The sequence below is a fragment of the Etheostoma spectabile genome, chromosome 17, assembly GCF_008692095.1.
Source record: "Etheostoma spectabile isolate EspeVRDwgs_2016 chromosome 17, UIUC_Espe_1.0, whole genome shotgun sequence".
NCBI lineage: Eukaryota > Metazoa > Chordata > Actinopteri > Perciformes > Percidae > Etheostoma > Etheostoma spectabile.
In genome coordinates this window covers 14,178,187-14,205,072 of record NC_045749.1, presented here as the reverse complement: position 1 = coordinate 14,205,072, position 26,886 = coordinate 14,178,187, and the positions used below count along the sequence as shown (strand labels likewise).

At 38.4% G+C, this 26,886-nt stretch overlaps 1 protein-coding gene and 1 long non-coding RNA gene across 6 annotated transcripts; both read right to left on the bottom strand.

Moving 5' to 3' along the window:
- Window positions 1-2,649: 2,649 nt before the first annotated feature.
- Window positions 2,650-26,886, bottom strand: mlip (muscular LMNA-interacting protein). 5 transcript variants are annotated; one of them, XM_032541507.1, is made up of 12 exons: window positions 26,653-26,886; window positions 21,908-22,030; window positions 17,317-17,454; window positions 15,309-16,886; window positions 14,592-14,663; window positions 14,041-14,118; window positions 13,879-13,962; window positions 13,731-13,790; window positions 13,252-13,329; window positions 12,689-12,751; window positions 12,449-12,571; window positions 2,650-2,780 (listed from the first exon to the last, which is right to left on the bottom strand). In XM_032541507.1, the coding sequence occupies exons 1-12, from the start codon at window positions 26,680-26,682 to the stop codon at window positions 2,763-2,765; spliced, it is 2,445 nt and encodes an 814-aa protein (XP_032397398.1). In that variant the 5' UTR covers window positions 26,683-26,886; the 3' UTR covers window positions 2,650-2,762. The 5 variants fall into 5 exon arrangements, with proteins under 5 accessions (XP_032397398.1, XP_032397393.1, XP_032397395.1 ...); XM_032541502.1 differs by lacking the exon at window positions 2,650-2,780 and adding an exon at window positions 4,989-5,364; XM_032541504.1 differs by lacking the exon at window positions 2,650-2,780 and adding an exon at window positions 4,989-5,364 and having other exon boundaries at window positions 13,252-13,299.
- On the bottom strand, window positions 11,351-11,819 carry LOC116705376 (uncharacterized). Its single transcript, XR_004335923.1, has 2 exons — window positions 11,715-11,819; window positions 11,351-11,436 (listed from the first exon to the last, which is right to left on the bottom strand). It is a non-coding gene; the product is annotated as an uncharacterized LOC116705376 (long non-coding RNA).

The following is a 26,886-nucleotide window of genomic DNA, read 5'->3' as shown; positions in this document are numbered from 1 at the left end:
GACGATGGAGAGAGAACATGATGTTTAAGTCATTGACATCAAACTTCAAGTTTGGGTCAAGGTCAAAAAAGTTAGTTACAGTAGCCATCAATCGGGCTGGTGTTGGAAACTTCTCTACACTGCACCACGAGGCCAAAGCGAATCTTTGCCTCTGCATTACTACAGAGTCAGTTACAGTAGCCATCGATTTAAGTCAATCAGGCTGGTGTTGGAAACTTCTCTACACTGCACCACCAGGCCAAAGCGAATCTTTCCCTCTGCATTACTACAGTGGCACTGGTGCATTTTAATAGGTTTGTGGAGAATGCTATCCCGGCTTGTTTTTCCACTCATCTGTTTTCTGTTTTTTTCCTGCACTACTTTCTTCATGTTTGTTGGCAGAACACTCTATACACAATTCTCCTTTCTGGCTGGCTGCTGCATGTCTCCACAGCTTTGTAAGATCTCTTGCTGCCACTTGTGCTCACGGTTCTATGCTGTGTCTGGATGTTTGCCTTTCTCTGCTTTTCTACATTCACACAAAGTGTGTGCTGGTTCCATTGGATAACTTCATGCATAATTGATCTTTATTCTTCCCTGCCACCAGCAGGGTGCTGACAACTATTGGATTTATTGCCATGATGTTTGGTATGGATATCCATGGTCCCCAGAGGATGAATACCAATGACTTTAGTGATCCCTCTAGCGCCATCATGAGGTTTACATTTCCAATTTAAAATGAAATATCTTGGCAACAGTTTGATCCATGTAATTTTGCACAGACATGTCTCCCTCAGGATAAATAATACTCACTTTGGTAATCCCTTAATTTTTTATGTAACACCGCCTTTAATTTGTCCTTGTCCTACTTTGGTTTATGACCAAAGACCCGAAAAACTATTAACATTTCTAACAGCCTTGGATGCATTGTGAACATGTTAGCATTCTAACATTTGTTAATTATCACTAAACACAAAGTAAATCTGAGGCTAATGGGTACAACTAAATTACATTTGTTTTGTATTGGAGTCCCGACTGTGTCAGTGTTTTAAAAAATCATAGTAAATACATGTATGTATTTTCATAACATGTTAACTTCACAAGAGCGGCCTAATCTATGTATTGTTCCAATGCATTATAGAGATTGACTAAACACCCACGCAAATGAAACACGATAAGCACAGTATGTCCCACATGGGTCCTCAAACACCATACGGGAAATGTTCAATTTGGCTGCTGTGCTTTCTTTTTAAACACTATCAACACAAAAACATCCTGCATCCACAAAGAGGACAACAAAAAAAATTGAACAAGGTTTAAATCATACAGACTATGATTTAAATGCAATGTCATGTGGCAGCATACATATTCTGGAGTTCTTTCAGTAAAAAAAATAATTCTGTATTCAAGGAGTTTTCCGTCAGCCTAAAGTAAGAATAGGTCATCCTTGTACAGTTAAACCTTTTTCTTTTATGAATGCTAAAACACATTTTAGGACAGTTACAAAAATCAATTCAGTACAATGTTTTTTTTAACCTTCTGGAGTAAAATTTAAAAAAAAGATTATGTTCTCAAAAGGTTTCTGCCTCGAGCCCATCCAAGAAATTAGCTCCTTGGGTTCTTGTTCTGGCTTGCCTACTCCGATTTTCTCACAGATTGGAGAAGAGTTATCAATTGTTACCCATCCGACATGCTTTTGATGGTAGCTGGCTGGCACAGCTGAGAGGAAGTTTGAGCTCCAACTACTTCAAACCAACTGATCTCAGCTTTATTAGCTGCAGCCACAGTTTGCAGTATGTTACATCAAAGTGGCCACAGAAACCCTCACTCATATTATCAGGGAATTGAAATCAGAATGATGTCCTTTTTCATTTGATGTTGTCAGTCTTCAGAAATTCAGCTCTCTTGTACATTGCAAGGGAGCAAAGTAGGTGTCAAAGTGGGACTGGGGCTCGGAGGTTCTTTTAGACCTTCCTGAGACTGACTCTCTGTGCCCTATAGACAGATAATAACATAAATCCACAACCCCTGCGACTCATATCAAGCTTGAAATACCACATGTTATTTCATAATTTCTACATTTATTTATACCTCAGGGTATACTGATGTCAGTACATGTCACATTATGTTGTATGTTGTGATTTTTAGCCTTTATAGAAAAGATTATTTTAGCTATTCTGGTCCCAAATCAAGGCTTATGTTCAATCAAACACACAGGCATGAATACAGAAAGGGAGGCTTCATTATATATGATTGGGTTAGTAGATAATTAGATAACACATAGTAAGAAAACATGTACTGTTAAATTACTGATAATGTGTTGAATGCTGAATTAGTAGTTAGGAGTAAAATGAATGTGAGCATGGTAAATACATTTTCATTTAGTTACCCTAAATTACAGATTGTTGATATCATCAGATTTGATTGTTCTTTAGACCATTTTGCTTTTATTTAAGTGCAACTTATAGAAAAACACAAGATTCACTTTCCTACTTCTGACCACGTGGTTGTTACCACCTGGGTGTTGGTGTAAAATGTATAAGTCAGAAAATGCAGAGTGATTACGTTACCTTCTTTCTTTTTTCAAATCATTGTTCATACCAGTCATTTAAGGTTTGTTCATAAACACTGACTCATCCAGGTCTTATAAAAAAAAGTACAATGTCAACCTTGTTGTGAACACTTCCACAGTCTCCAAGGGCAACAAGACAAAATGTGTCCTTCTTATATCCTTTGTTTTATATGCACAGTCTTACCCTTATGTGTTGATGAGTCATGATGATTTAATCTGTAGAAAATAGCTGGAATGAAGTGATAAAGTCAAACGATAACATTTTTTTTTTGTCCACAGAAGACACTGCTACTTCAGCCAAACTAGAATGAAAGAGAGGTGAAAATGTTGACAAAAACTTGAAAGTCAAAGTAAATCTGATAAACATGAGAGAGCAGCGGGAGAGCATTTCAGCAGAAGAGACAATAAATTGCTCTCCACAACCCCTCATACTTCAATACTTTTAGAAAGTCTGTCACATCAAGTTGTCGAGCTACACATTTATGATGTACTTTGATGCTAAGTGAAATGTGTGTTTTCAAGGATATGGGGAAATAGAAAAAAAGGAGTGAAATCTGACTGGCCCCCTCTACTTGTTGCCATGGATACCAACATCCCAATATTGCTGTACTTGAAAGTGTGAAACTCTGTGCGTAGCAGATCCTTTGCTGTGATCTGGACACTCTCTGGAGGACGGGAGCTTGAATGCAAGAAGAACTTACAGTTTTAACATATCCCGGTTTACTGTGTAAATGTACGGACATTCTTTTAAATACGTGGTTAAAGTAATTACTTAAAACAAAACTACTTAGTTAGGTTAAGGAAAAGGTTATTGTTTGGGTTCAAGTGATTTGTTACGTAACTTAAGCTGTGTAAGTATGTTACATTGGTGACTTCAGTTAAGTACATCAAAGTTGACTTATGGTTCCGGACAGGACACAAACAGAAAGTCCTGAGTAACCATCCCCAACCACCCGACCCCGTCCCTACGAGGACTTTGATTAGAAACGTATTAGTGAAACAAACGGAATCCAGGTTAAATTAAGCTTCCCTTAAAATACATTTGAAAATGCAGTTTAGTTTAGTTATGTAGAACGCAATTTTTAGGAGAGAAGATCATATTCTTTTCTCTGAGAAGAAGACCCAAACTAACCTCATGCACCTGAAGGTTTGTTACACAAAACCATCTGAGAAGCCGTCATCGGAAACAGTTAGGAACGCTTTCACAAAATACCTGGCAGGTGATTGAATCAACCATCTGTCTATCGCGTCCGTAGTTGTTTTGAACCACCGTCACACCTGAACCCCACTTGTAGCTGCCAGTTGCTTCTCACCCAAAACTGATTGGTGAATTAGGCTGGTAGTCCAGACACAAACGCATTACTTGTAACCCAGTCTATGTCCTTCACGTTCCACTTCCGGGATTGCTCTGGTGGTGCAGGAAATTCCAACGGATGCTTGTATTTTACGTTTCCTTCTACTTTCTTTGTGTTGGAATTTTAAATTTGGTGGATTGATGAGGACTATTGTTGACTGCTCCTCAGATCTCTACTGGGAAATTGAGACAGCTAACTAGACAATCTGTCCAATCAGCGTTTTCTCATGAACAACTATTTTGCAGCTCTGTGCAGACCTTAACTCCGCCCATGATCATTCTGATTGGTTTAAAGGAATACCATTAAACCAGAACACGTTTTCCTTCTGTCCCCGAATGCTATGTGGAGTAGCCAGACCCTCCTTCAGCGCACTTTGGAGGAGGGTCTGGCAAAGCGAGACTCCTTGTAGCCTGAAAAGAAGGATTTTCAGGTGATTTCATGATATCATCATCTACTATAAAAAACCATGTAAAACCAATTCAGACCTAAATTAAAAATGCATTAAAAATGTACACATTTAGCAACAGAATGAAATAAAACTCAGAGCACTGGTAAAGGGGAAGGGATCCACTTTATTACATATTACAGCTTTTTCACAAATCATTCAACAATATTAAAATAGTATTTTCTTTAGAGGTGAACTACTTAAACATAATTTGCAGGATGCTTTATGTTATACATTGGCCGTGGCCATGTTGACTGTTTGTAAATTCAACAGGGCCTTTAGTTTTTTATGTTTTTCTTTCTTTGTCCCAGTTGACCTTCATTTCTTTGCTGTTGGATGTTTTGTTCTAGCGTTCGCTAAACATGTCTCCTAAACAACATCTGTCTGAGCATAATTTAGAAACAGTAGCGAGGCACTGCAGGTCTGTCAAGTGTTGGATTTCTTTACATACGATACCAAAGCAGTCTACCACTGTCTGAATCTAAGGAATAAGAATTTTGAATGGTAAATCTTTTACCACTTATCATTGTAAAACGTGTGTCATGGGCAAGTGGAAAGCTCGATCAGCGTAGCAACAATAACTAAGGGGTCAGGACTTAGGGATCGGTCCGTTTTTTAGTTTTTAACATCTGTAAGGCTTTTTAATATACAAATGCAAATGGATGTGCACTCATTCACTATTTTAGGACAGGTGCAATTAACCTGTCATTCCTCCTCTAAAGGTAATGGTATTGAATGTTGAATGTGTCTTAGCAGAAAATATTGTTTATAAGAAATAAAAAAATTAAGGGTCAACGTGTAATGCTTTAAATGTGAGTTTCAAAAGCTTCTGTCTGCCTTTTAGTTGGACTAAAAGATGTTGAGGCATCTTTCACAGAGGGACTCATCTGATCTTCAGGCTCGGTAATCTGCAGGTCACATACTGAGAATGGACCTCTGTCTTCAGGCTTCCAGTCTTCTCTCAACATTTTGTAAAAATCTGTTCCTGCCTCTTCATGACTCATACTGTGCACCTGAAATAGAAACAATGGTTTTTAGGTTCATGCATTTATATGAGAAGCAATATCAAAAATAGCAGCTCTTTCTAATCAGTTTTTATTGGTTTTCATTTAGGACTGATTTCAGCCCACCGTGAAATTGATTGAAATTAGTTCCCCATGCGGCTGCTTAAGGTTTGCGGTGGGATAAATATTCATTGTGTATTTGATTATAATGGTCACTAATCATTCTGGATTGCAAGGTGATTTCAATCACCTGCTATACAATCCTGGTGAGACCTTTGGGCTTATCAACACAATTTTGATGTTCCAAACTGATGTGTTGTCTGCTGCATGGTCTAAATAGTCAGGGGCGAGAACTCTGGTCTTTTTTTGTTTGATTGATTTACTTGATGAATAAAAAAGCACATATAACACTGCACAGCAGTAATTATATCGGCCAACATTAAAAATCTCAAATTACCTTATTTCCATTGTGATCCTCTAGTAAAACACTTATCAAGCCACAAGATAAAACAGCACAACAATTGAGACTACAAGTGCAGACAATAAAAAAATCAACATATAATAGCAGCGAAGCAGTAGCTATGTCAACATGCTATTAGTTGTTTTGGTAATAAAAAAAAAAAAATTAGAATAGAAAATTCTACATGGTACTTTGTAGCCATTTCTTTAAGGCCACAATAAATGTGTTCAGTAAAACACTTCAGTGTGTGTGTGTGTTTCAGCTTTTTGGTCGGATTATTCCACTGTAGTGTCGCGCTGTACAATGCTGCGTATGCCCATTTGTCCACGTCTAAATATTAATTTCTGCCGACTGTGGAGGTTATCCCAGCCAGTATCATATTATACTCATGAGAATCACTTTATAATGGGATTTGTGTCATTGATCACAACACTGTCTAACAAAAGAAAAAGAGTTCCCTTTTCAGATTCAGTAGCTGGGTTGTTTTCTAAGGTGCAGTGGCCAGTGCTAAAGGAAGTGTCAGCAGAATATTTTCCTATTTCTGGCAAAGCTGTGAAAGAGTAAAGTCTTTTAAATGTCGGTGAGGCTCTTCCACATGGACAAAATTAAAGCCAAAGAGAGGATTTGACAAATGTGGAGATGGCACATAGTTCAGTTACACACAGTATTTATTAATAATGCATTAGAGGTGTGTAGAAGTGTTTGGTGTTTCACAAAGCAACCCAGCACACAGAGAAACAAGCCAACTGCAGCATAAAGGTAGTTCAGGTGTTGAATACAAACACCTTGATCAAACAATGCATTGTGTCTCTTCTTTTGTTATGTTATGTTTTGTTTTGAGGCTCAACCCACACATTATGGTCAACTTTTCCTCTGCCAATGCCGGTAGAGACAGCATCTTTGACACATCTGTGTTCAAACCTGCTGTGTTTAATTCTGTCAGCCTTTGTACACTGAGCGAGACGTGCAAACTTCATTCCCAAGGTAAAGGTGCCTTGTAGAGTTGTATTTTAAACGAGCAAAAGTTATGTTTGAATTGTATATATTTTGCTTCCTCATAAAACATGTGCAAAGCTGAATTAGATGTATAATGATGCTGCAGTGTTTACATTCATGTTTGCTTGCTAACAATCTGCTTCTTCCTTGCTGCAAGTCCTGCCGCATTACCGCCACCTGTCGATCAGTAAAACTGCGTGAAACCACTGAAAAGGATGTTGTATTGCCCTCCTGCCTGTGTGTAGATGAAATCAAACAAAGCGGGAACCCACTCATGAATACATTGCTCTATGGCGCTGCTAGTGGTAAAAAACTCCACAGTGTACCTGTATAGAATTTATCTACAAATACTTAAAATGAAGAATACTGCCAGTCTGGATACAACAGTCGATTAAGATGACAAATGTAGACATCCAGCCAGGGGAGGCAAATAAAAGGTCTGACAGGAAACTCTTAGGACAATGGAAATATAAAGCACTGCTGTGCAAAGTCAAAAGAAAGACTAAAGTGATAGTAAGCTGGGAAAATCTAATTATAATGCATATTATCTCGCTAAGTGCTTTTTTTCTGTCTTTCTGATTAACTGACCTTTTGACCATCATCATCTGCTTTCTTTTCCTGCCTTCAACAGCTCTGGTCTCTAGGTCTTTACCTTTAGAATTGTATTGAAACACATTATCAAGAGATACACTGCACAGCAATTTGGAGAGATATATTATATCATTTGTACTTTCAAACTGTCACTTGTGGTTATGTTGATTCAAGAGTGTGGCTCTAAAGTCACCCTTGGCTGTGATTGTTGAGTTGGGATTGGTTCATGAAATTGCAAAACAAACTAGAGACCAACTTGAACGGATTAGCCTACACCAGCTGCGACACCAAATCAGACCAGGGCTGTAGATTGGGGGCGTGGGGTCAATGGCCCATTTCCGTACTTTATACTTCCAGCGCCCTTGTCAAAACTAGTGATAGCCAAATGAAGCTTCGTGAACCAGTGTCTTTATTTTCTGAGCCTTCTAGATGGTTCTCTCTGTCCAACAATTGGTTGAGAATATACTGAATTGTGGGCTCAGGAAATAAAGACACTGCTTCAAGAAGCTTCATTTGGCCCTCGCTAGTTCAAACCCAAGCTATCTTCAAAAACAATCTTCATTTTGATGTTAACTACACCCCTGCAAAGTTTTGTGACTGCATCTTCCATGGTTGACACTATCACAGTGACAACATCTGACCGCAGACAGACAGACATATAAACACCTGACAAAGTTCTCAAATCGGCCTCTGTGGTAGTATCACTGCAGTAGTCTCAGGGACCACATTTTGCCATGATGACACACACACACACACACACACACACACACACACACACACACACACACGCAAGGCGAAAACAATACGATTTGTTGGTGCCACAGCTGGTAATCAAGCATACATTTTAAATTAAACCATTTTTCTTCACCTCTGCCGCCACAGTAGTTGGCAGCTGACGGGGGGGCTCTGTGTCTCGGCTCTGAGCCATTTGCACTGCAGGTGCACTGCAGCTAGGTGCAGTTACTGATACAGCATTTTAAAAAGAACTCTCGTCAGTTGCTAAAGTTTCTTCCTGGTCTCTTGTTTGTTTTGGCTTTCAGCTTTTTCATGGTAACAAGGACATTTTCAGTCTTTTCTCAACGTTAAGCTATGTGTTTAAACAGAGACACTGCGCAGTTATCCTCCTGATGGCTCTTCTCTTTTTTTCTTCACAGTTCCACGGGACAAACTAAAGAAGATCCATATGACTGAGATCTGAAATATTGTTATATACGTACTCTGTAAAGAAAGGATTGAGATGCTGGCAAAATTAGAATTAAGTACGAGACCATAACAGGAAAGAGACAGGGGCAGAGAGACAAATACTGTTCTTGAATTCTTGAATGTGAGCTCCTAGGCAACACATGAGTTTCCAATTATATATGAATTGTTATTCTCATGTTGCTAATTAACGCCACATCCTTTGATTCTACCAAAGACTAGAAAAGGTACCCAGAAATGAAATAAAATACATTTTACTGCTGAGTTAGAGAAAGCTCATTACTTAATGAACATGACGAGAATGAGAACATTCATCAGCCAGTCAGGGATTAGACCTTATACAAAAGAACGTAGTAAAAGAAGATTTTTGAAGCATTAACTTCACCTAAAAGGTAGAAATCCAACAAATTGCAATCAAAGTTAGTCCTAAAATTTGCTAAATACATATTTAAAATCACATCTCATTTATTTAGTTGGCAACAGCACTTTGTTGTTTTAGTTTTCCAGGGAGTAATGTACTCATGACTATTTCTAGGCTTGGTGCAGTCCTGAAGTCTCCAATGGCAGCCTGGAAACCTCTATATCATTATCAATGTGTTAATTTTACAAGATTAAATGTGTTAATTGGTGAGCTTTAGAGACACTTCTAGGCGGATTTCGTTACAGGCAAACAGATACAGGCAACCTGTGTCCATCTGTGTCCATTCTTCATGCTAAGCTAAGCTAACCAGCTGCTGTCTGTGGCTTCATATTCACTGTACAAACTGAGAATGACATTGTTCTTCTCATCTAACTCTTGGCAAGAAGGTGAATAAGCGTAATTCCCAGAATGTGGAAATATCCTTTCAGTAATCACAATATGAAATCCCACACCTAAATGTAAAAATGCATATTCATGTGTGTAACACGTGTACATAGATTTGGAAGTTTTGTTTATCTTCACTCCAAACTAAGCAGAAATGTTTCTTGGCATTGCACGACAACGTCAACAAATTAAACATAACCTTAAATGTAAAGAACATGAACTGAAATACATTATTAAACACCTCATTGCATTATTCTGACTGTAATGGATCCAAAATCTGTGGTTAAAAGAAAAAAGCAGGGCACCCACAGTCCACTGTGCCAACGTAATGCCGATTGCATCAAACGCTGAATATCAATGTTACAGGTTCCTAACACTCTGCATATTATCGTATGACAACATCAAAACAAACCATTAAACTAAATACAGGATAGCCTTGGAAGTAAGCTACCAATAATTTCTGCATTGCAAGTAATGTTATTGTTTTGTCTTTCTGGAAGTTCCCTATCAAATGAAAAACTGTGTTTTTGGCGTCAAACATGTCAGGGCCATTGAATTGGAAAACATCTTTCTAGAGAGAAAGATTGCTTAAAGCGAACACTTAATGATATGGTTGAGGTTTAAGTGTTCACTGTCTCATCAGTATATATATATATATATATATATATATATATATATATATATATATATATATATATATACTGATGGAATTCTGTTGACCTTGACATTTCATGTCATGTATTCAACAAAAAAACAAAGTTCAGACTATAATTTTGCACAAAGCTCAGTATTACACATTGAAAGAGCTTTCATTAACATTTTGTGAAGTGGTCATTGCATGGAGGAAATTTAGTCGCTTTGCGACCAACACAGGTCTTCATCAGGGTCATTGTCAGCAGTTGTCAGTGATCATTTAAAATAAATTACGCTGCTACGGAATTAGTATTACTACCATGTGTGAAAAGGAAATGAAAACTGGACTGATAAAGACGTTTTTAATATGGTAAATGTTTTTATTACAATATTACTTTGAAACAATAATGTCTGTTTGAACTCAATAAATAACAAATACACCTGTTTTACCATCTCTCATTGCTGTGTGTGACAAAAGGTGTGGCTGATAAATTGCCACACAATTATGTATCCTCTTGATGGCTCTTCCTGTTTTCTTTCATCTCTGAGGCAGAGTGAAAAAGAATACTTAAACTGAGGTGACATTGTATGTTTTTACTTAACACTTTAAAAATGATGCCTCACCCAATAACTGTTATCAAAAACAGCACTCTACACTGCTCCAATGTTTTCCAGCAGGATGGAAAGCAGGCCACTTTTCATAGCTCTGCAGTTAAAGTACTTTGACAAGAAGAGGTATGGAAACAGCTTGTGAAGCAAAAGGAATCATCCTCTGCAAGGTTTGACAAGGCTGGTTGACGAGACAGAGACAAGCCACGTGGTGAAAAATCGAAAAAAGACAACCCAGCTACCCTACTGTCGACCATGGTATTGAAAAACTATTTTAGTTAGAACAAAAACAGGAGTCAGTCACCTTTAAGCTAAACATCTTTCGACATCATTTCACAGTAAATGAGGTGACTTCAGTTGCAGCGATGGATGGAGGCTGTCCACATTTTCTCACCATCACATTCATAATTTTAACTTTGAAGTTATACCTGATATGTGTTTGGAGTAATCGCAACAGAGACACTGAATTATACGCTTAGTTTATACCAGAAAGTGTATTGCCAAATCTATAATTCATTATGGGTTGGGTTCAAACTGAATGTGTTGAAGCGCCTATATGCAGGTTTTTGTAAATGTCGGACATGTATCTGGCACTGGCTCAAACAAAAATACAGTATATGCCATTACAATCAATTGAAAGATGTTTTGAAAATTTCCCTCTAAGTCAGTGTTTCTCAAATGGGGGGTACGTAAGATTTTTGGCTAAATGTTTTTCAGATGCAAGGCTGTAGTTACTTCTACTTTCTATTTTTTTCTAAGTAATGACGCTGTTTTTGAAGTTTGTCACCTTTTTTGTGATCAAATTTGTATATATATTTTTTTTTTTTAACTAAGAATGCAGAAACATCCACAAACAGTCCCAAACAACACACTGGGACATTTAAATGCGTCCCAGGGGGGCGGGAGGGAGGGAGACAAAACACATGCAGACACACACATACACTAACAGACACACACCCAAATAGACACACAAGACAAGGGACCAAACCCCTGCGGGCCGCAGCACAAGGCCACAGCCCGGACCTCACAGAGTCAATGATGCTCCGCCAAGTGTCAGTTTGTCACCTTTTTTTGAAGGTTTTGTCGTTTTTTTTTACTTATTCTGGCCTTTCTTCCTTACTTTTTTCTACTGTCTTTTTTTGTTCAAGGTTTTTCCTTTGTTGCCTTCCTTCTTTCTACTGTGAATTTCTCAGTTTGTACATGGCTTAAAAATGCTGTTCAAAAGGGGTACATCATTGAAAAACCCTTGGGAACCACTGCTCTAAGTCATTATTATTTAATAAAGCAAAAATGAGAGGGTTGAAATACATAGTACAAAAATAGTGTAGAAGGAAGAGACAAAGAGCTCTCAAACGATTACCACAAGCAGAAAGGTGTTTTTAATTTTGTACGCATTTTTTAAAGAATGTGTGTAGTCCTATAAACCCATGATTAAGTCTGTTTCCCCAGACAGGTAACTGGCATTAAAAAAATATAACTTATCTGTGATCAAATATTCCACCCTCATGTTTAATTTACTATACTAGGTTTTTGTTTAACTCCAAGTTTTCTTCAGCAGATGGAACTTTTGGTATCATGTGACCAGATGTAATACAGTATTTATACATGTTTGGAAAATACCATGCATGTAGACGACATCCAAAGAAGTGGAATAGAGTGTGATAAGTTGCTTTGCTCATTTCATGAAATTCGTTACACAATTGTTGAGTAATAAAAAAAGACAGATTTTGCAATCACTTCAAATAAAACTACTGTGTGTAACTATATAGGTTTGAAAACACACTTTTTCTCCAGCCTACCTTTTTGTTGTCAGTCGGGTTCTTGGTGACAAACTCCCTGAAAGGGTTTGGATGGAATTCTTCGTCATTCTCGACCATCAGTCTTGGACTGGCTGTCATTGGACGAATAACCCCAGGTTTTGTCTGAAAGGAAAGATTCAAAGTTTGGCACCGGAGAGGAAATCATTCTTGCTTTCCAAGACACTTTACCATCATCAGTGTTAGAGCAGTTGCAGTAGGAGACTAAACTTGAATATGTACCTTTTCCGGATTCATAAGCTTTCTCTCTACACCAGTAGATGGGTGCAAGCTGCATACAGAAGCCTAAATAAACAAAGAGGAAGAAAAACATTTAGTTAGTGTCTCCCATAAACCTGAAATGCTGATAAAGGAAGGCACTTGAAGTATTGACGGTTATTGTAAAGGCAAGCAAAAGTTTGAGATGATCCCAAAACCATGAGCTATTCCTTTACTGCTGTTGCACTTGGTCAGAGGTGGACAAACATCATACTGTAGGTTTTGTCTTTAACAGCATTTACCCTCTAAAGAGTGAGTCTTTGTTCATGCAGGCTACATCAACTCAGTTTTCAGATTTTTAAAGTAGTAAAATTCCCGATAGGAAATACTCTCTTCAAATCTTTGAGGTGTAGCTCACAATACACAATACACAAAAAAGTGTTTTGAATGATAAAATATTGATTTGTTGTAACATACGGTACTGTCAGTAGTGGATCCTGTGAGAGTAAAATCCAGGGGAACTGTTTGCCTTTAAACCTTTAACAAAACTATCTCACTCTTATCTATCTTAAACTTATCTTACTCACATATTTGGTTTCACGTCCCAAGGATTGTGTTAACGATGAGTTGTTCTGCTGAAAGTAAAGAAGGAAAGAATGAAACCTCTACTGGTGGGAAATTGTGAAGATGTCATGTTTTTTTCTCCCTAGAAACCAGGAAGAGCTTTCCCCCTTGATGAATAATGAACAGATATGTTTTCATTTCTCATCCTAATGAAAATATAGTCAGAATTCACTTTTATCTCCCATCCAATTGGTTTTTCAGTAAAACACAGCACATATCACTGGTTTCCATGGCCTCAAGGTCACCACAGTTGTGCTTTTCCTACTTTCTATTAAACTGAACTTTATTGATTTACAATAGTAGGTATAACTGTATTGCAGCTTCTCTATTACTTTCTGCATGCCGTTGGTGAGATGTTATTCCTGTAGTCCGCTTGAGTGTCAAATCAAGAGTTTAGGAGCTTGCCATTTTTGTCACAAGCTGTTAAAGACACACACTTTACCTGCAGATCAATGTTTGTAGTCGATGACCTGGAGGGCTGCTGTGAGCGGGATGTTTTGCTCTTAAAGTAAAAATAAAAATAAAAAGATACACTCTTAATATTCAATGGACAAACAAATCAACATTTGCGAATAATCCTTTGAACTCACTGCTGGAATGGAATCTGCCAATATCTCATCAATAACTGCATAAAGAGCTTCTGACTGCTGCCGGAGCTCAGCGGGTGAGCACATCTGTAGAAAATGATTCATGTTAACAGAGAGTTGTGTGAAGCGTGCAGTGCAAACCAGCAGTAATGTGTTCAGTAATACCTCAGCGTGGGTGTCTGCAACACCTCTGTCCAACCTGCAACACGGACTCTCTTCTCTCTCTACCTGCTCGTCTATTGTCTGTGAATGCAAAGCAGAGTGGACAGATTGAGCTCCTTGCCAAGACTGGTGGTCTCGGTGAGGGATTACACAAGAGGCTTAGACATTGCAGCAACTCTTCAATTCATATTCATCCACTCTGTATTCTTCTCAGACATCTCTCCCTCCTCTGCAGCTCTAATTGTACCATACTGCAGTACAAATGACACAGCAACATGACACGTTTCCCTTTGAGTCTGTTTTAACTTTCACAAGGATTTAAAAATGAGGCGTCTTGCTTTATTTCCTGTAAATCCTTTACAAAAATGTATTTCTCCATAAAGCCTGAGGAGTGGACTTATACATCGTGAGTTTATTCCTATTTCACATTCACCACATATTGGTCCAAATGGCAACATTTGAGTGCCTGCATCAGGCTTGCATTAGGGAATCATAGGGATGGTTGTTAGAAGGATGAGAAGACGAGTTAGTTGGACAGAGTCAAGTTAACTCACCTGCTGATCCAACAGAAGTGTGTTTGTGGGAATTGCAGCGAACGATTTGTAGCTTAACTTTATCTTGTGTGTCTGGAGTTCGCAGAGAGAGCAGACAGTGAAATTAAAATTAATTCAAATTTCTGCATTTTACTAAAGATAGACATTATAAAATATCTTGTGTAAAGTCATTATATGCGTTTTACATTTATTTAGGCATGCTTTATCTCACACTGCCACAGGCTACTAATTATGCAAAACCCCGCCCAACAGTTAAGTTACAACTAACTTTTTCACACTGACAGGCAACATGGCTGTGTCACACATTGACTTATGTTTCCCTTCTTGCACTGAATAAATTGGATTTCTGATGGTTAAAACTCAGATGTTACTTAACTTCAAGCATGTGTTTCTGGCCTAGAAACCAGAGTTTGAAAAGTCTGCTATATCCTTTGTATGATGATGGTTCACTCTTGTTTTAACATATGCCATTTCAGATTTGTCAATCATTACATTTGAAATATCTGCGAATCAAAGATCTACAACAACATCAATAAAAAGCATATGGCAAACATACTGTAAACAGAAATCTAAAAGCAGAGAACAGCGCTTGATATCCAGCTATCAAGTGAGGGAAATCTGTTTTTAACTACGTAGCAAGGCAGAACAACATGTCACAAGGAGCATAATAAATAATATTCACAGTTAAACCATGCACATGGCAAGCAGAGCGGCTACCTTTCTTTTTTTACCCTCCCTGTCACTGCAGTCTGATATTCCACTCCCAGGCCTTGGGGAGGGCGTGGAGCGCATGGAGAGAGAAGGGGACTGGAGAAAGTCTCTGATTGGTGGAATAGGAGAGGGGGTAGGCGTGGGGGAGTTAGTGGGTGAGGGCCATCCGTGAAAAGCCATGGGTGTGTAGTGGGAAGGAGACAGACAATGAGTTCTGTGAAAACCAGCTGATTTTTTGTAATCAGGGCAGCTCGTCCCTGACTCACACCTTTCTGTGGCGTTTTGTACAGATGGTGATGCTGTGTCACAGAAAATTGTGGCACCTGGTGAGAGTGATTGAGAAGGCTTAAGCCGAGGAGGAGAGACAGAGGGAGACCTCAATTGTTGAGAGAGCGAGTGAAGACTTGAGAAAGATGAATTTGGCAGGGGACTCCATTTATGGGACAAAGAGGTCCCTAACTTATTATCTTCAGGGGATGGGGAGATTACTTTTTTAAGGTTGTTATCTGCAAGGCCCTTGAGGTAAATGTCAGTGTTGATGGGCTTCAGCTCGTGGGACTTGGAAATGGACGTGTGTGGGTGTTGCAACTTTTTGGAAGTTGCACAGTCCATTCTTTTATGCTGTAGTGGGGAAACTGAATTGACGTTTGAGCAAAATAAAGGCTGTGGCACTTTCGGGAGTGTGCTCTTTACAGCTGGTGGTGAAATAACCTGCTCCCATCTAGGCACACTGCTGGAGCATCTTTTCGCTTGAGGGCATGTTCTACTGAGCTCATTTGACTGCACAGGTGGAGGAGATATGACACTTCTATTAGGCTCCCTGTGAGCGTGGCTCTGACTATCTATAGATGTTGATGAGGAGAACCGAGAGGAAAACTCAAGGGGAATGGAGGCCACACTGGAGGCTGCTGAGCATGCTTTACAAGTGGACATGGTCACGGGGCTAATAGGCCAGCAGGGGGTGTAAGGCCTCTGCAGAGCAGGGGACAGGACAGGAAGACGGCCTTTTCTTAGGATGGCAGTGAGGAGGGAGAGTCGGGTGAGAGGAGGCCGGTGCCGGGGAGGAGGGGACTGGGGACAGACAGAGGAGGACAGGCTCTCGCAGGATGAGAAACAGGGGGTGTGAACCAGACTAGAGCCAGGAGCGAGAAAGTGCCTCTTGATCTGAACAACCGCAGGGGAGAAGATGCCGGAGCGGACAGATGAGCAGGGAGAAACAGTGCGGCTGAAAGAAACAGGAGAGGTGAGAGAGGAAAGCTGCACAGCCGACCAGCTCTTCTCTCTGTCCAAGTCCTCTGAAAGGATGGACTCTCTGGATGAAGCCGGTGTGGGGAACAGATCTGCAGAGTCTGTGGGGCTCAGTCTGTCTTCTGACACAGACGCTATATTTGCAAAGAAACCCGAGCTAACCTCAGTAAGTCCAGAGGTATCGTGACTCTGCCCCCGGGAAATGCCCCTGTGTTTATCAACAGCTGTTTCCATAGAGGCTGTCCCGGCAGCTACGTGGGCGAGGATATTTTCAGACTGAACACTGAGTGAAGGAGAGGCTTTGGTTTGAGAGAAGCTCACGTGATCCGGTGAAGGCTGAAAAACAAAAAACAAAGAGTGATTAGTTGTTTTTATGTGTTTCACTTTAAATTCTTAAAAAGCTAGCGTGACCAAAATGTGTGCAGAGAAAAAGAAAGAACTTTGATGAAGTCTATATCTGACACTAACATAACAAATCCATTATAGAGTAGAAATTAATAAACCTGTTTGGTTGACTATATTATTGACTACAATGTAATCATACATCTTAAATTTAAAAGGCAATAAATGTCCAACTTGGATTGTTACATCAAGTTATTTTATGCCCTAACAATCCCTTTATGTCTTGATAAGAGTATATTTATCCGGCAAATATATAGACAGATATATTCCACACACACTCATGCACAGAAATGTAAATATGTCAGTAATAAAGCCTTCAGTCAAAGTTTCCACAAAGCATAAAGAGTGTGCGTGTTGTACTTACTTGAAGTTTTGTCCCTGGTTGGATTGTGTTTCCTGCTCCTCCCCCTGGATAGTCTTTCATTAAGACTATCTCTGCTTTAAGGATCTCCCTGTCCGACATGATCTCCCCGGCTGTCTTCTCATGGGACAATGTTAAGTTCTGACAGGAGAAAATTAGGCAAATGTTTGGGAGGAACTGAGCAAGTGAAACCTGAGAAAACCCAAGGTGAACTTCAGTGAGCCTCTCTGAGCTCAGGGGGTGTGCTTGGTTTCACCACACCACATGCCAGCTCCACACATTTAATACATATGTACTCGTACATGTCCTGCTGACGTCAAGGTGTACTATTCTCATGTTGGGAACTGAGCAACTGAGAAGAATCCTGCCAATACGTATCAATTTAACCTTTCCTCTTCATGGTCCCAGATCTATTTAATTCATCAAACATCACATTTGTGTCCCAAAACCAATAAAACTATTGGTTACAGCTGAAAAGCATAACCTTCTGCAAGATAAGGTGCTTAAAATAGTGTTTAAACTACAACCAAGATGACAGAGCGTCCAGAGACTTAAATGTGTGTCATGTCACCACACATTACCGTTATGTAAACAGCTGATGTTGTTGACTGACCAGGGAACATCCTCGATAATTTGTTGCATTGCCTGTGAAGCATAGAAGTACTGTAGAGTAGAAGTACTGTATTAGAGGGTAACAGGTATTTAACTTGATTACTTCTTACCTCTGATAACTAGACCCTAGAAGATTATATAGCATGTGGTAAATAAATCTTTATATTTACCATGTATTACCTTGTGTTCACTCATATTTTGTTACCAAAAGCATGTTAAACTGCCTGAATGTAATTTGGGGAAAGACATACTGAAAGTTAAACGAGAAGATCAATACCACTCATGTTAAATATGATGCTAACCAGCAGCCAGTTAGCTTAGCTTAGCATAAAGACTTGAAACAGGGACACAGCTAGCCTAGCTTGGCCCATAGGCACCTAAAAGTTAAATCCACCTATGTAAATTGCACAACAGAGTATGATGGGAAAACATGGATTTTTGCAAAATTAACATTATTTACATTCACTCCACTTTGTTTAGGCTGCAATTTCCCCAGTGAGAACAGACTTTAACATCAATGTCCCACAGATCAAAACGGGTGTAACTGCAATGCAATTTGATATTATTTGACCAAAATATAAATTCAGGCTATTACATCCGATAGAATATGGTTAAAATTGTTTTGGTTTATTGAATGTGCATGAATTTGGTTTAAAATAATATTAATACATGTGACATTTTAGTGAAGCTATAAAGAGTAAGTGATTATGACATGCATCATTCCTGACATGAACAACCACATTTACGATAATTATGATCCTAAAAATACGTATGACACCATATTATAGTGACACCCTTCAGCTTTTGAAATGAAAATATTCTCAGTGCTTTTCTGTTCCCTAACTGTAGATTAGCGTCATTTAAATAAATGAAAGGCTGCCAAAATGACACTTATTTATAGGACTGTATTTAACATCCTAAAACTGGCACTTCATGTTGATGTTATCACCACGTATCGCGTGTCGAAAGCAGTTATATTAAGAAAAGGATTAAAGGCAGTGATGACTCTGACAACTGGCTGGAATTAAAGTTTTCCAATATGAAATTTAAATCTGTTTCCATGAAAAAGCCATTAGAGTATTTTAGATGAACAGTGAGTTTATGCAAGAGTGATAAATTCTAGCTATTTTTGAATGAATCGACTATATTAACTTTTTAATCCTGTTTGGCGTGGCTCTGTTTTTAGGCAAAGTACTTGAGAAGATTTGTTTAATTTATTCTGGTTGTTTCTCATTAGCCCGAAACTAAACAAAATATCTAACAAACGTACTGTGTAAGTATTGTGCCTTGGTGGCCTACCTCATATTTCAGATCAATGTTGTCCACTCAGAATGTCAACTGATAATTGCCACTTGAGGTTAACGTAGAGAAATGAATACTGCAAATTCATTTCTTTTGATTAGGACATATTCAGAAGTGCAAGCTGCTCTGAATCACAGTGGGGGATTAATGAGCTGGCATCTAATTATGGCAGGGAGTGTCACTAATCTGTAATGCCTTAAAGCGACTACCGGTAAATGTAGCGCAGCAGTACAAAAAGCAGGTGTGAGAAAGCAAAAAAATGATTTTTTGCCACAACTCAAGATAAGTCACAACTCAATAGACTAAAGGTGTTCTCACCTGACTTGACTCTGAGTAACATCATCATTAGTTTTGGTACGCATTAAACAAAAAAAGGTACAACATATTAGTGAATGAGCCTTCAAATTTTGTTATTGTTGGGGTCTAGCCAGATTAGCTTTTTCCTGGTTTCCAGTCTTTATGCTAAGCTAAACTAACCGGCTGCTGGAGGTAGCTTCCCACTAAACCTACAGACATAAAAGTGGTATCGGGCTTCTTGTCTAACTCTAGGCAAGAAACTTTTTTTGTTTATATCACATTCATACAATTTAACATGCTTAGTAAAAAAATGTGAACACACAACACAAGAATGTGCATTTGTTGTTTTGTTTTTTGGATATTCTGACATTTAGTCCTACTAGTGTAGGGGTGTTAATGATGAGTTGTGCTACTTTATACTTTTACTCCCCTACATTACAGAGGGAAATATTGTGTTTTTGAATCCTCTATGACAGTCTAATTACTTAACAGATAAGATTTCATAAAAAAACAACTCATCACGTTACATAATATGACATGTTTATAGATGAAATTGCCAGTTGCTATATAAAGGGGATTTCATTTCAATTTTTGCTTCAAATTTAAATTTGTTTCAGTTTGAAATACATGTTGTGCAATAATAATCCAACATTGTAATATACTACTGTAGAAATATAAACATCTGAAAGGTACCATTCTGCATAATGGGTATTTCTTCTTTTGATAGCTTCATTTCACTGTCAAAAGTCAGTTAAAACTTTGAACGTGAGATTTACATTGTGGTATTGTTACTTTTGCAAGGCCTAATAAAGGATACCAGTACCCACTGCTAGTTAAAAACCAACAAAGTGTCATCAAAACCAAAACTTGTCAGTTTATAACATGAAGGGCTTTGAGTAATAGCAGGGTGGGGGTTTGAGAGACTAATGGTGCCACCCCTGTGAGAAGATCTTTGAAGTCTGACTCCAGGCAGCAGAAGAAGTTGGCTATCCAGTGGCCCCCGGAGCTGTGGCGCTGCCATGATGTTTATGCTGGATAAACATCCAAAAGCACATTAACCCCTTCAGCAATCAACACTACAGGGGGTTGGGGGTTCACACCAGACCCCAAGATGATAGCTTTCAACAACTTTTGGTTGAACATTTGCAGTTTGGGTGCATTAATGTAGCCTACATAAAGTTGAATCCAAGATCAGAAAAATAACTTAAAAAGGATCTGTCAAAAGAAAACATAAAGCAAAGACATATTAATGCCGTGTGTGTTTTCTGATGGTATTTGCCTTTCAAACATTTATTTATTATTGTTGTTATTATTATTATTCAATGTCTTGTAAAAAAATAAAAGCCTTTTTCTATGTATGTAAAGCACTCTTATATGATGAACGAAGAAATCTTATTGACACCACAATAATTGTGTATCGTTGACTGAAATGTACATGCAAGAAAAGAGTAAATTATAGGACACGGAATTTGATCCCTGAGGTTGTTATGATATGCTTTATATACTGTATATATGGATGATTTTAAATCATATCAATCAATGATGGTTATCCATTAGAAGGAAGTTATGGTGCAATTGCTAAAATGCCGCAGGTGAGAGTGAGATTGATTCTTCCTCAGGAGCAATGGTGTTTCCTCATCCTTAATTCACTGACATGATCACTAGAAACTAGGGTTGTTTAAAAAGGTAGGAAAGTTCAATTTACAATTAAGAGGAATCTCAGGCTCACTATGTCGGCCAAAATTGTTATTGAGTTTACTGCAAACTCAGATTTTGTCTCTATTGTTGAAACTGCTTGAATGAATACTAATAAAAGTGAAAGTACTTTGCAATGTAAAGTATTGTTAGTCAAGGCTCATAAGGGTGATAAAAATCAATGTCATTTAGAGAATAAATGGATAGTGTGGAACAGAAAGTCATATCTGTCACATCTAAGAAGAAAGTGGTCACTTTGATATTCTTATACAGGGATAGTTAGGGTGCATTTAAGCTGGTGATTTTTGCAAGTAGCACGAGGCTGTGGCCTCAAAAATAAGATCACACAAATCTAACCAGACAGGCTGAGTGGCTTCGGATAAGCGGACTAAGATGGATGGATGGATGGATGGATGGATGGATGAATTTCCTCCAATGTGTGGAACATAAGTAAGTTTATCTACCTAGAGCTAGTCTCACTTTGCAAACAGATAGCGATGTAAAAAAACAATACAAGCACCAGGTGACAGTACAAAGACAAGTCAATTAGCTAAAGCAACAGATTACGGTCATTCAGATGTGTTACAGAGCAAGAAAACGTGTGTGTGTGTGTGTGTGTGTGTGTGTGTGTGTGTGTGTGTGTGTGTGTGTGTGTGTGTGTGTGTGTGTGTGTGTTCTGCTGCTGTACCTTATTTGTTTTTTCTGTCAAAGCTCCAGATCTCTCCTCCTCAGTAACAACGTTTTTAATTGGTAATTTCTGCACCACTGGCAAAAACGTGAAAATACGATGGGATGGCACTCCTATTGAACCCTGTAAAACAGAGAGGAGAGGTAGGACTAGAAATTGTCCACATGTTACAAGATGTTGATTTAAATTTCTAGTATTCTCGAATATTCTTTACTTAATAAATGATGAGTCATGCACAATGGGACTTTTTATCTGTTCACATTTAAGTGTTCATGGCGAGCTCTCCACAAAATCCATGTGTCACTCACAGTTGAATACCACTGCATTTCAGCTTCTTTCTATAGCCCGCCATTAATGAACCATCCTCACACGCACACAAAGATCAGGCACCCTGCAGCTCAAAACCTCGCCACACACGGACTCAATGAGGAGTGATGAATTGCAAATTCAGTAAATCAGCTCTCATTTTCGTCTGCTTGAGGCCCCTTACCTCACGTATTTTTCTTTTGCTGTTAGTTTGGGTGACAAATGCTGAATATTATGCAGAAACTCTGTAATAAGAAGCCAAAGATGCTTCTCTATGTTAATCAACTTGAGCTGCTTTGTAATCTATGGGTCCTTTCCACTGCAGGAACTAAACAACTTAATGTAGCTATAGCAATTCTGGGGCGGTTTGTCCAGCAAGCAAGTTCATGGAGCTAATTTTCCGTGCTGTTTAGGAGAGCAGCCTATATAGTTCCAGGTACTCTGGCAGCTTTGCCGGTAGTGCTGTCGATAATGATTGGTCAAGCAATTGTGTCAACACATCATTAAAAAATACATATACATTTTGTTGCCGTACATAAAACACAAGCCAGCCTGTTTTCAGTATTAATTATATGTGGTGAGATAATTGCCTGCTGGTTGTAGCTTCATATTTAACATAAATATCTAAGAGTGGTACTGATCTTCAGTCTCATCTAATTCCCTTAAAGAAATAAGCCAAAATATCGAGAGAATCCTAAGAAGGAAATACTTTGTTGAATTAGCACCAGTTTTCGAGTGACGCAAATGCAGTGAGTGCTAGCTTTGAGAAAAAGAGCTTTACGTGTTAAACATCCTTCTGGTGCAGCAACTCCTTACTGATGACCAGCTTTTATAAAAACATTCAGGGTGCTATAAAACTTTTTTTTAGTATATGTTTCAGCTTATTATCCAAGCCAAACAGATATGTGGTGTCCTCTGTAAAACTGAATTCGTAGCTTTTCCTAAACCTGCATAGTTCAGTGGGTAGTCTACGTAGATCGCAACATTCACACCATCAGCGATAATGGGTCCATTTTCAGCACCCATGCTAAAATGCATGAAACACCTATATGTGTCCAGCTGCTAAGCTTACATTATATTGCATCTGCGGAGACAAGTGTCTGTATGTTGTAGGCTATATAAGTGTGAGCAATGTGGGGAAAAAACAACCAGGAGTCTGTACGGCTAGTCAAATATAAATAATAAAATTTATTTTGTTTTTCCTCAGTAAATATATATATATATACTGTATATATATATATATATACTGTATATATATATATATATATATATATATATATATATATATATATATATATATATATATATTATGTGTCTTGCATGATGCAAAAAGTAAGAAATGACAAATAACTGCTCTGAAAACATCAATGAAATAGTCCCAGTAGAAGCCACAGCATGTCATTCAAATAAAACATGTAGGCTACTCTTACATTTTAAAATGGAAGTTCTGAGAAATCGTAATTTGTAATCATCTTGGTAATCATTTTGTTTTGATGCTGCTTATGTATCTTCTTCAAATATTTAATCTAACAAAAATAAGCCTATATTACTTTGACTATGTCTACATCAACCAGCGGAATCTCCAGAATTTCAAGTATGTGGTACAATAAGCTCCACTGATTAGTGAAGGAACTTTCAGTGCCCTTACGCTCCAGTTTGAATGTTGCAGATGATCTGTCAACACTGTGGAGGGAAGAATTGTGATCAGTTACACTCTCCCTCTCTCTCTCTCTCTCTCTTTGTAATTTCTGTGTAAACCGGTAATTGTAGACTATGTGAGACTCTGTGTGTGTGTGTGTGTTACTCATCTGGATTTAAATGAAGCAAAGGTCTTATATGCTGTCAAAATAACATTTCTGTTTGCCTCCAATGTCAAAAACACTGGTCTCATCCGTTTGTCCAGTTAGGCAATAACTGCAGGCCCAATATCAAAATGTCTTACTATGTGGCTTTTCGAGTTCAATGCAGTACTGATCAGGATGTTCGGCCTTTCTGGGTCACTATATATCCTAAAGAAGCAGAAGGCAGACTCATGCAGCCAGATTTTGTCTCTTAATTGCTGGTGGGATATAACAAAGTACATTTAAATGTATTATTTAAGTTTTATGCAAATTCATAGTTATACTCCATTGCATTTCAAATATTGTACTTTTGATCGACTTCATTTATTTCGCATCTATACTTGTTGGTTACTTTACAGCTTTGTATTTGTTTTGAGATCAAATTTGCACCTGCACATTCACTAGCTAAGTGTTACTGCAACACACTTAAACTCTGAATGCCGAAGGCTATGTGAGGCTGCGATTATCCTAGAGGTCACAACAGGTCATGTTATATGTGAGATAACGTTTCAAAAAATGGTCCGACTACAATAAACCGGCTGGTAGGGAATAACATCATCACACATTTGGGCTCATTCAAAAATAAACCATATTAGAATAGGGGAGAATAACAGTTTACTGCATGAGAAGAACAGCATGGTTTTTGGCCCAAACTGCATGGGATTAGCATCAAATGGGTACCCATAGAAGCCATTTTCAATCAGATATCTTGAGGTGAGAGGTCAGGGGACCCCTTCGTAAATGGTCATGCTAGTTATTTATTTATTTTGGAGCTCCCTTTCCCACAAGCTTGCATCACATGGTTGGTACCACTGGATTCCTTAGATTGTCTAGTTACATATAATACCGATGTCTTCTAAAAGATATTTTTAAGCCAATAGTTTTTAAATGGAGCCTGCTACAGCCTCTGACAGACAGTAAAATCGGCCTAAAAGAGTCGGGGCTGGAGTAGCCAGAAGCAACACCTCGACCAAGATATTTTCCTCAGAGATAACAGCGATTCTATAAGCAACTATAAATAAAAAAAACAGAACAAATGCCTTGACTAAAATAATCATGTGCCATCTTATAAACTTGTCTATGTATTCATGTTCTAATGCAACCTCCTTGTTTTCATGCCCTCGGTAGTCAAAGCAGAGTAAGTTTAAACTGTGAAAGGTCAAAGGGAGCATTTCCTTCTTGCCCATCGGAGCCCTCTTGAATGTTTAATTGCGTTGAGTGTTGCCGAGGTCATGCCGTCCTCATAGATCACATTTCCAGCCACCACTGGCTCACTGTGCTACATGTTGCCTCACTGTGTGCGTGCTCTCACTCAGTTATTTCTTGAGGCATGTCAGACCCGTCCCAAAGACAGAATACAAGCAGCACTAAATCATTTCCTGAAGCAGACCACCCTCCATGGGGACCTTCGAAAGGGACACTCATAAACAGTGAGCAACCAGAAAGTGACAAATGTACTTAAAACATACAATTGGATGAATGCAAGGTATGTAATTCCTTGTGTAATTCCTCCTCTGTAGAAGCTGCTATACAAAACAAAAGTTCAACTTTAAGCAGCATTCTATATTTGTATTAATCACATTCATTCATTCATTCATTCGTGTTTGCCTTCGATGTTCATTTCCGTGCCACATTGAGCATGGGAGCAATTGGTCTTTAGAGGAAGAGCATAATTGCTATTGTAAATCTGAAACCGCTGTGCTCCACAGATGTTAAAATGCATATCTAAATAGCTCACGTTGTGCCACAGTAAACGCATAAACAGTTGGGCGAGTCACTAAGTAAAGAGTTTAATTACAGACAAACACACGACCCCTCCCTCCAGAGTAGATAGGGCGTGCAAATGTAGCCCACTGCCAGCTGCTACTGCTACAGAGCACTCTGGGTTATCGCTCTCAGATTATAAACAAATGTTATGATTCCAAGTCTCATACACAAGGATGAAAACAAGAACAAAAATGCACATATTTCTAACAATGTCTCTAATTTTCAATAGCAGCATATTTAGAGAGAATATGCCAGTGTAATTTAAAAAAACTATGATGAATACTCTGTATAATGCACAATAAAGGTATCAATATGACTTTGCAGTGCAGTGGCAGGAAGTTAAAAATATCATCAAATAAATGAAAAATAATTATATACTTTTTTACTAAGTATATACTATATTTTCAGACTATATTAACACTGATAAGATGCATTGACACTCATTGTTGTAAGATTTGCTTTTAAATTCATCAGAAGGCAGTTTGGTAATTGTTTCTCATCCTTGTTTGACAGAAAATAAGAGGATAAGTATCGAGTATCAAGTAGCAGTATACACTGTGTCTATGTGTTTATGTGTGAAAGCCTGGAAGGTAGCAGTGAGGGGAAGGGGGCACAATGTGTGGGGGGGGTTGTATTTTCCAGTAAGATTTAGCTTTGAAGCAAAATCTTTTTCTCAAAACAATTTAAAGCCAGAACCATTGTAATAACAAAGATCAACAGAAAATAAAGACAGGTGAGTGATATTATTTCAGATTGACAGCAAAATCCCAATCCCTAAAAAGATGTTTTTCATCTGGTGAAAGTAAAATATCTATATCCAAAACCTCTTACCTCTCCCAGACTCTTACTCACACGGTCCATGTCTGCTTCAAATCCTTCTCCATCCAGAAGTGTTGCTTGGGTCCACGATTCAGGAAAACCTCTGTCAAATGTTGATCAAAGCATGTACGAAAGCATGCACGCCTTTCAGCCCGTCTTGCAAAGTTCAAAGTGTACTGTTGGTGTGTTGCATTGCCCTGCAGATTTCCTTTTATAGACACATAATAGCCACAAATAGCTTACAGA

What these genes read in the sequence shown, in the direction of transcription:
- mlip (XM_032541502.1), bottom strand. Translation starts at nt 26,682, where the DNA reads ATGGACCGTGTGAGTAAGAGTCTGGGAGAG. An exon ending in TTGCAGACACCCACGCTGAG is followed by an intron (nt 13,963 to 14,040) that starts GTATTACTGAAC and finishes CATTTTCTACAG; the next exon opens with ATGTGCTCACCCGCTGAGCT. An exon ending in TGGGACGTGAAACCAAATAT is followed by an intron (nt 12,752 to 13,251) that starts GTGAGTAAGATA and finishes TTGTTTATTTAG; the next exon opens with GCTTCTGTATGCAGCTTGCA.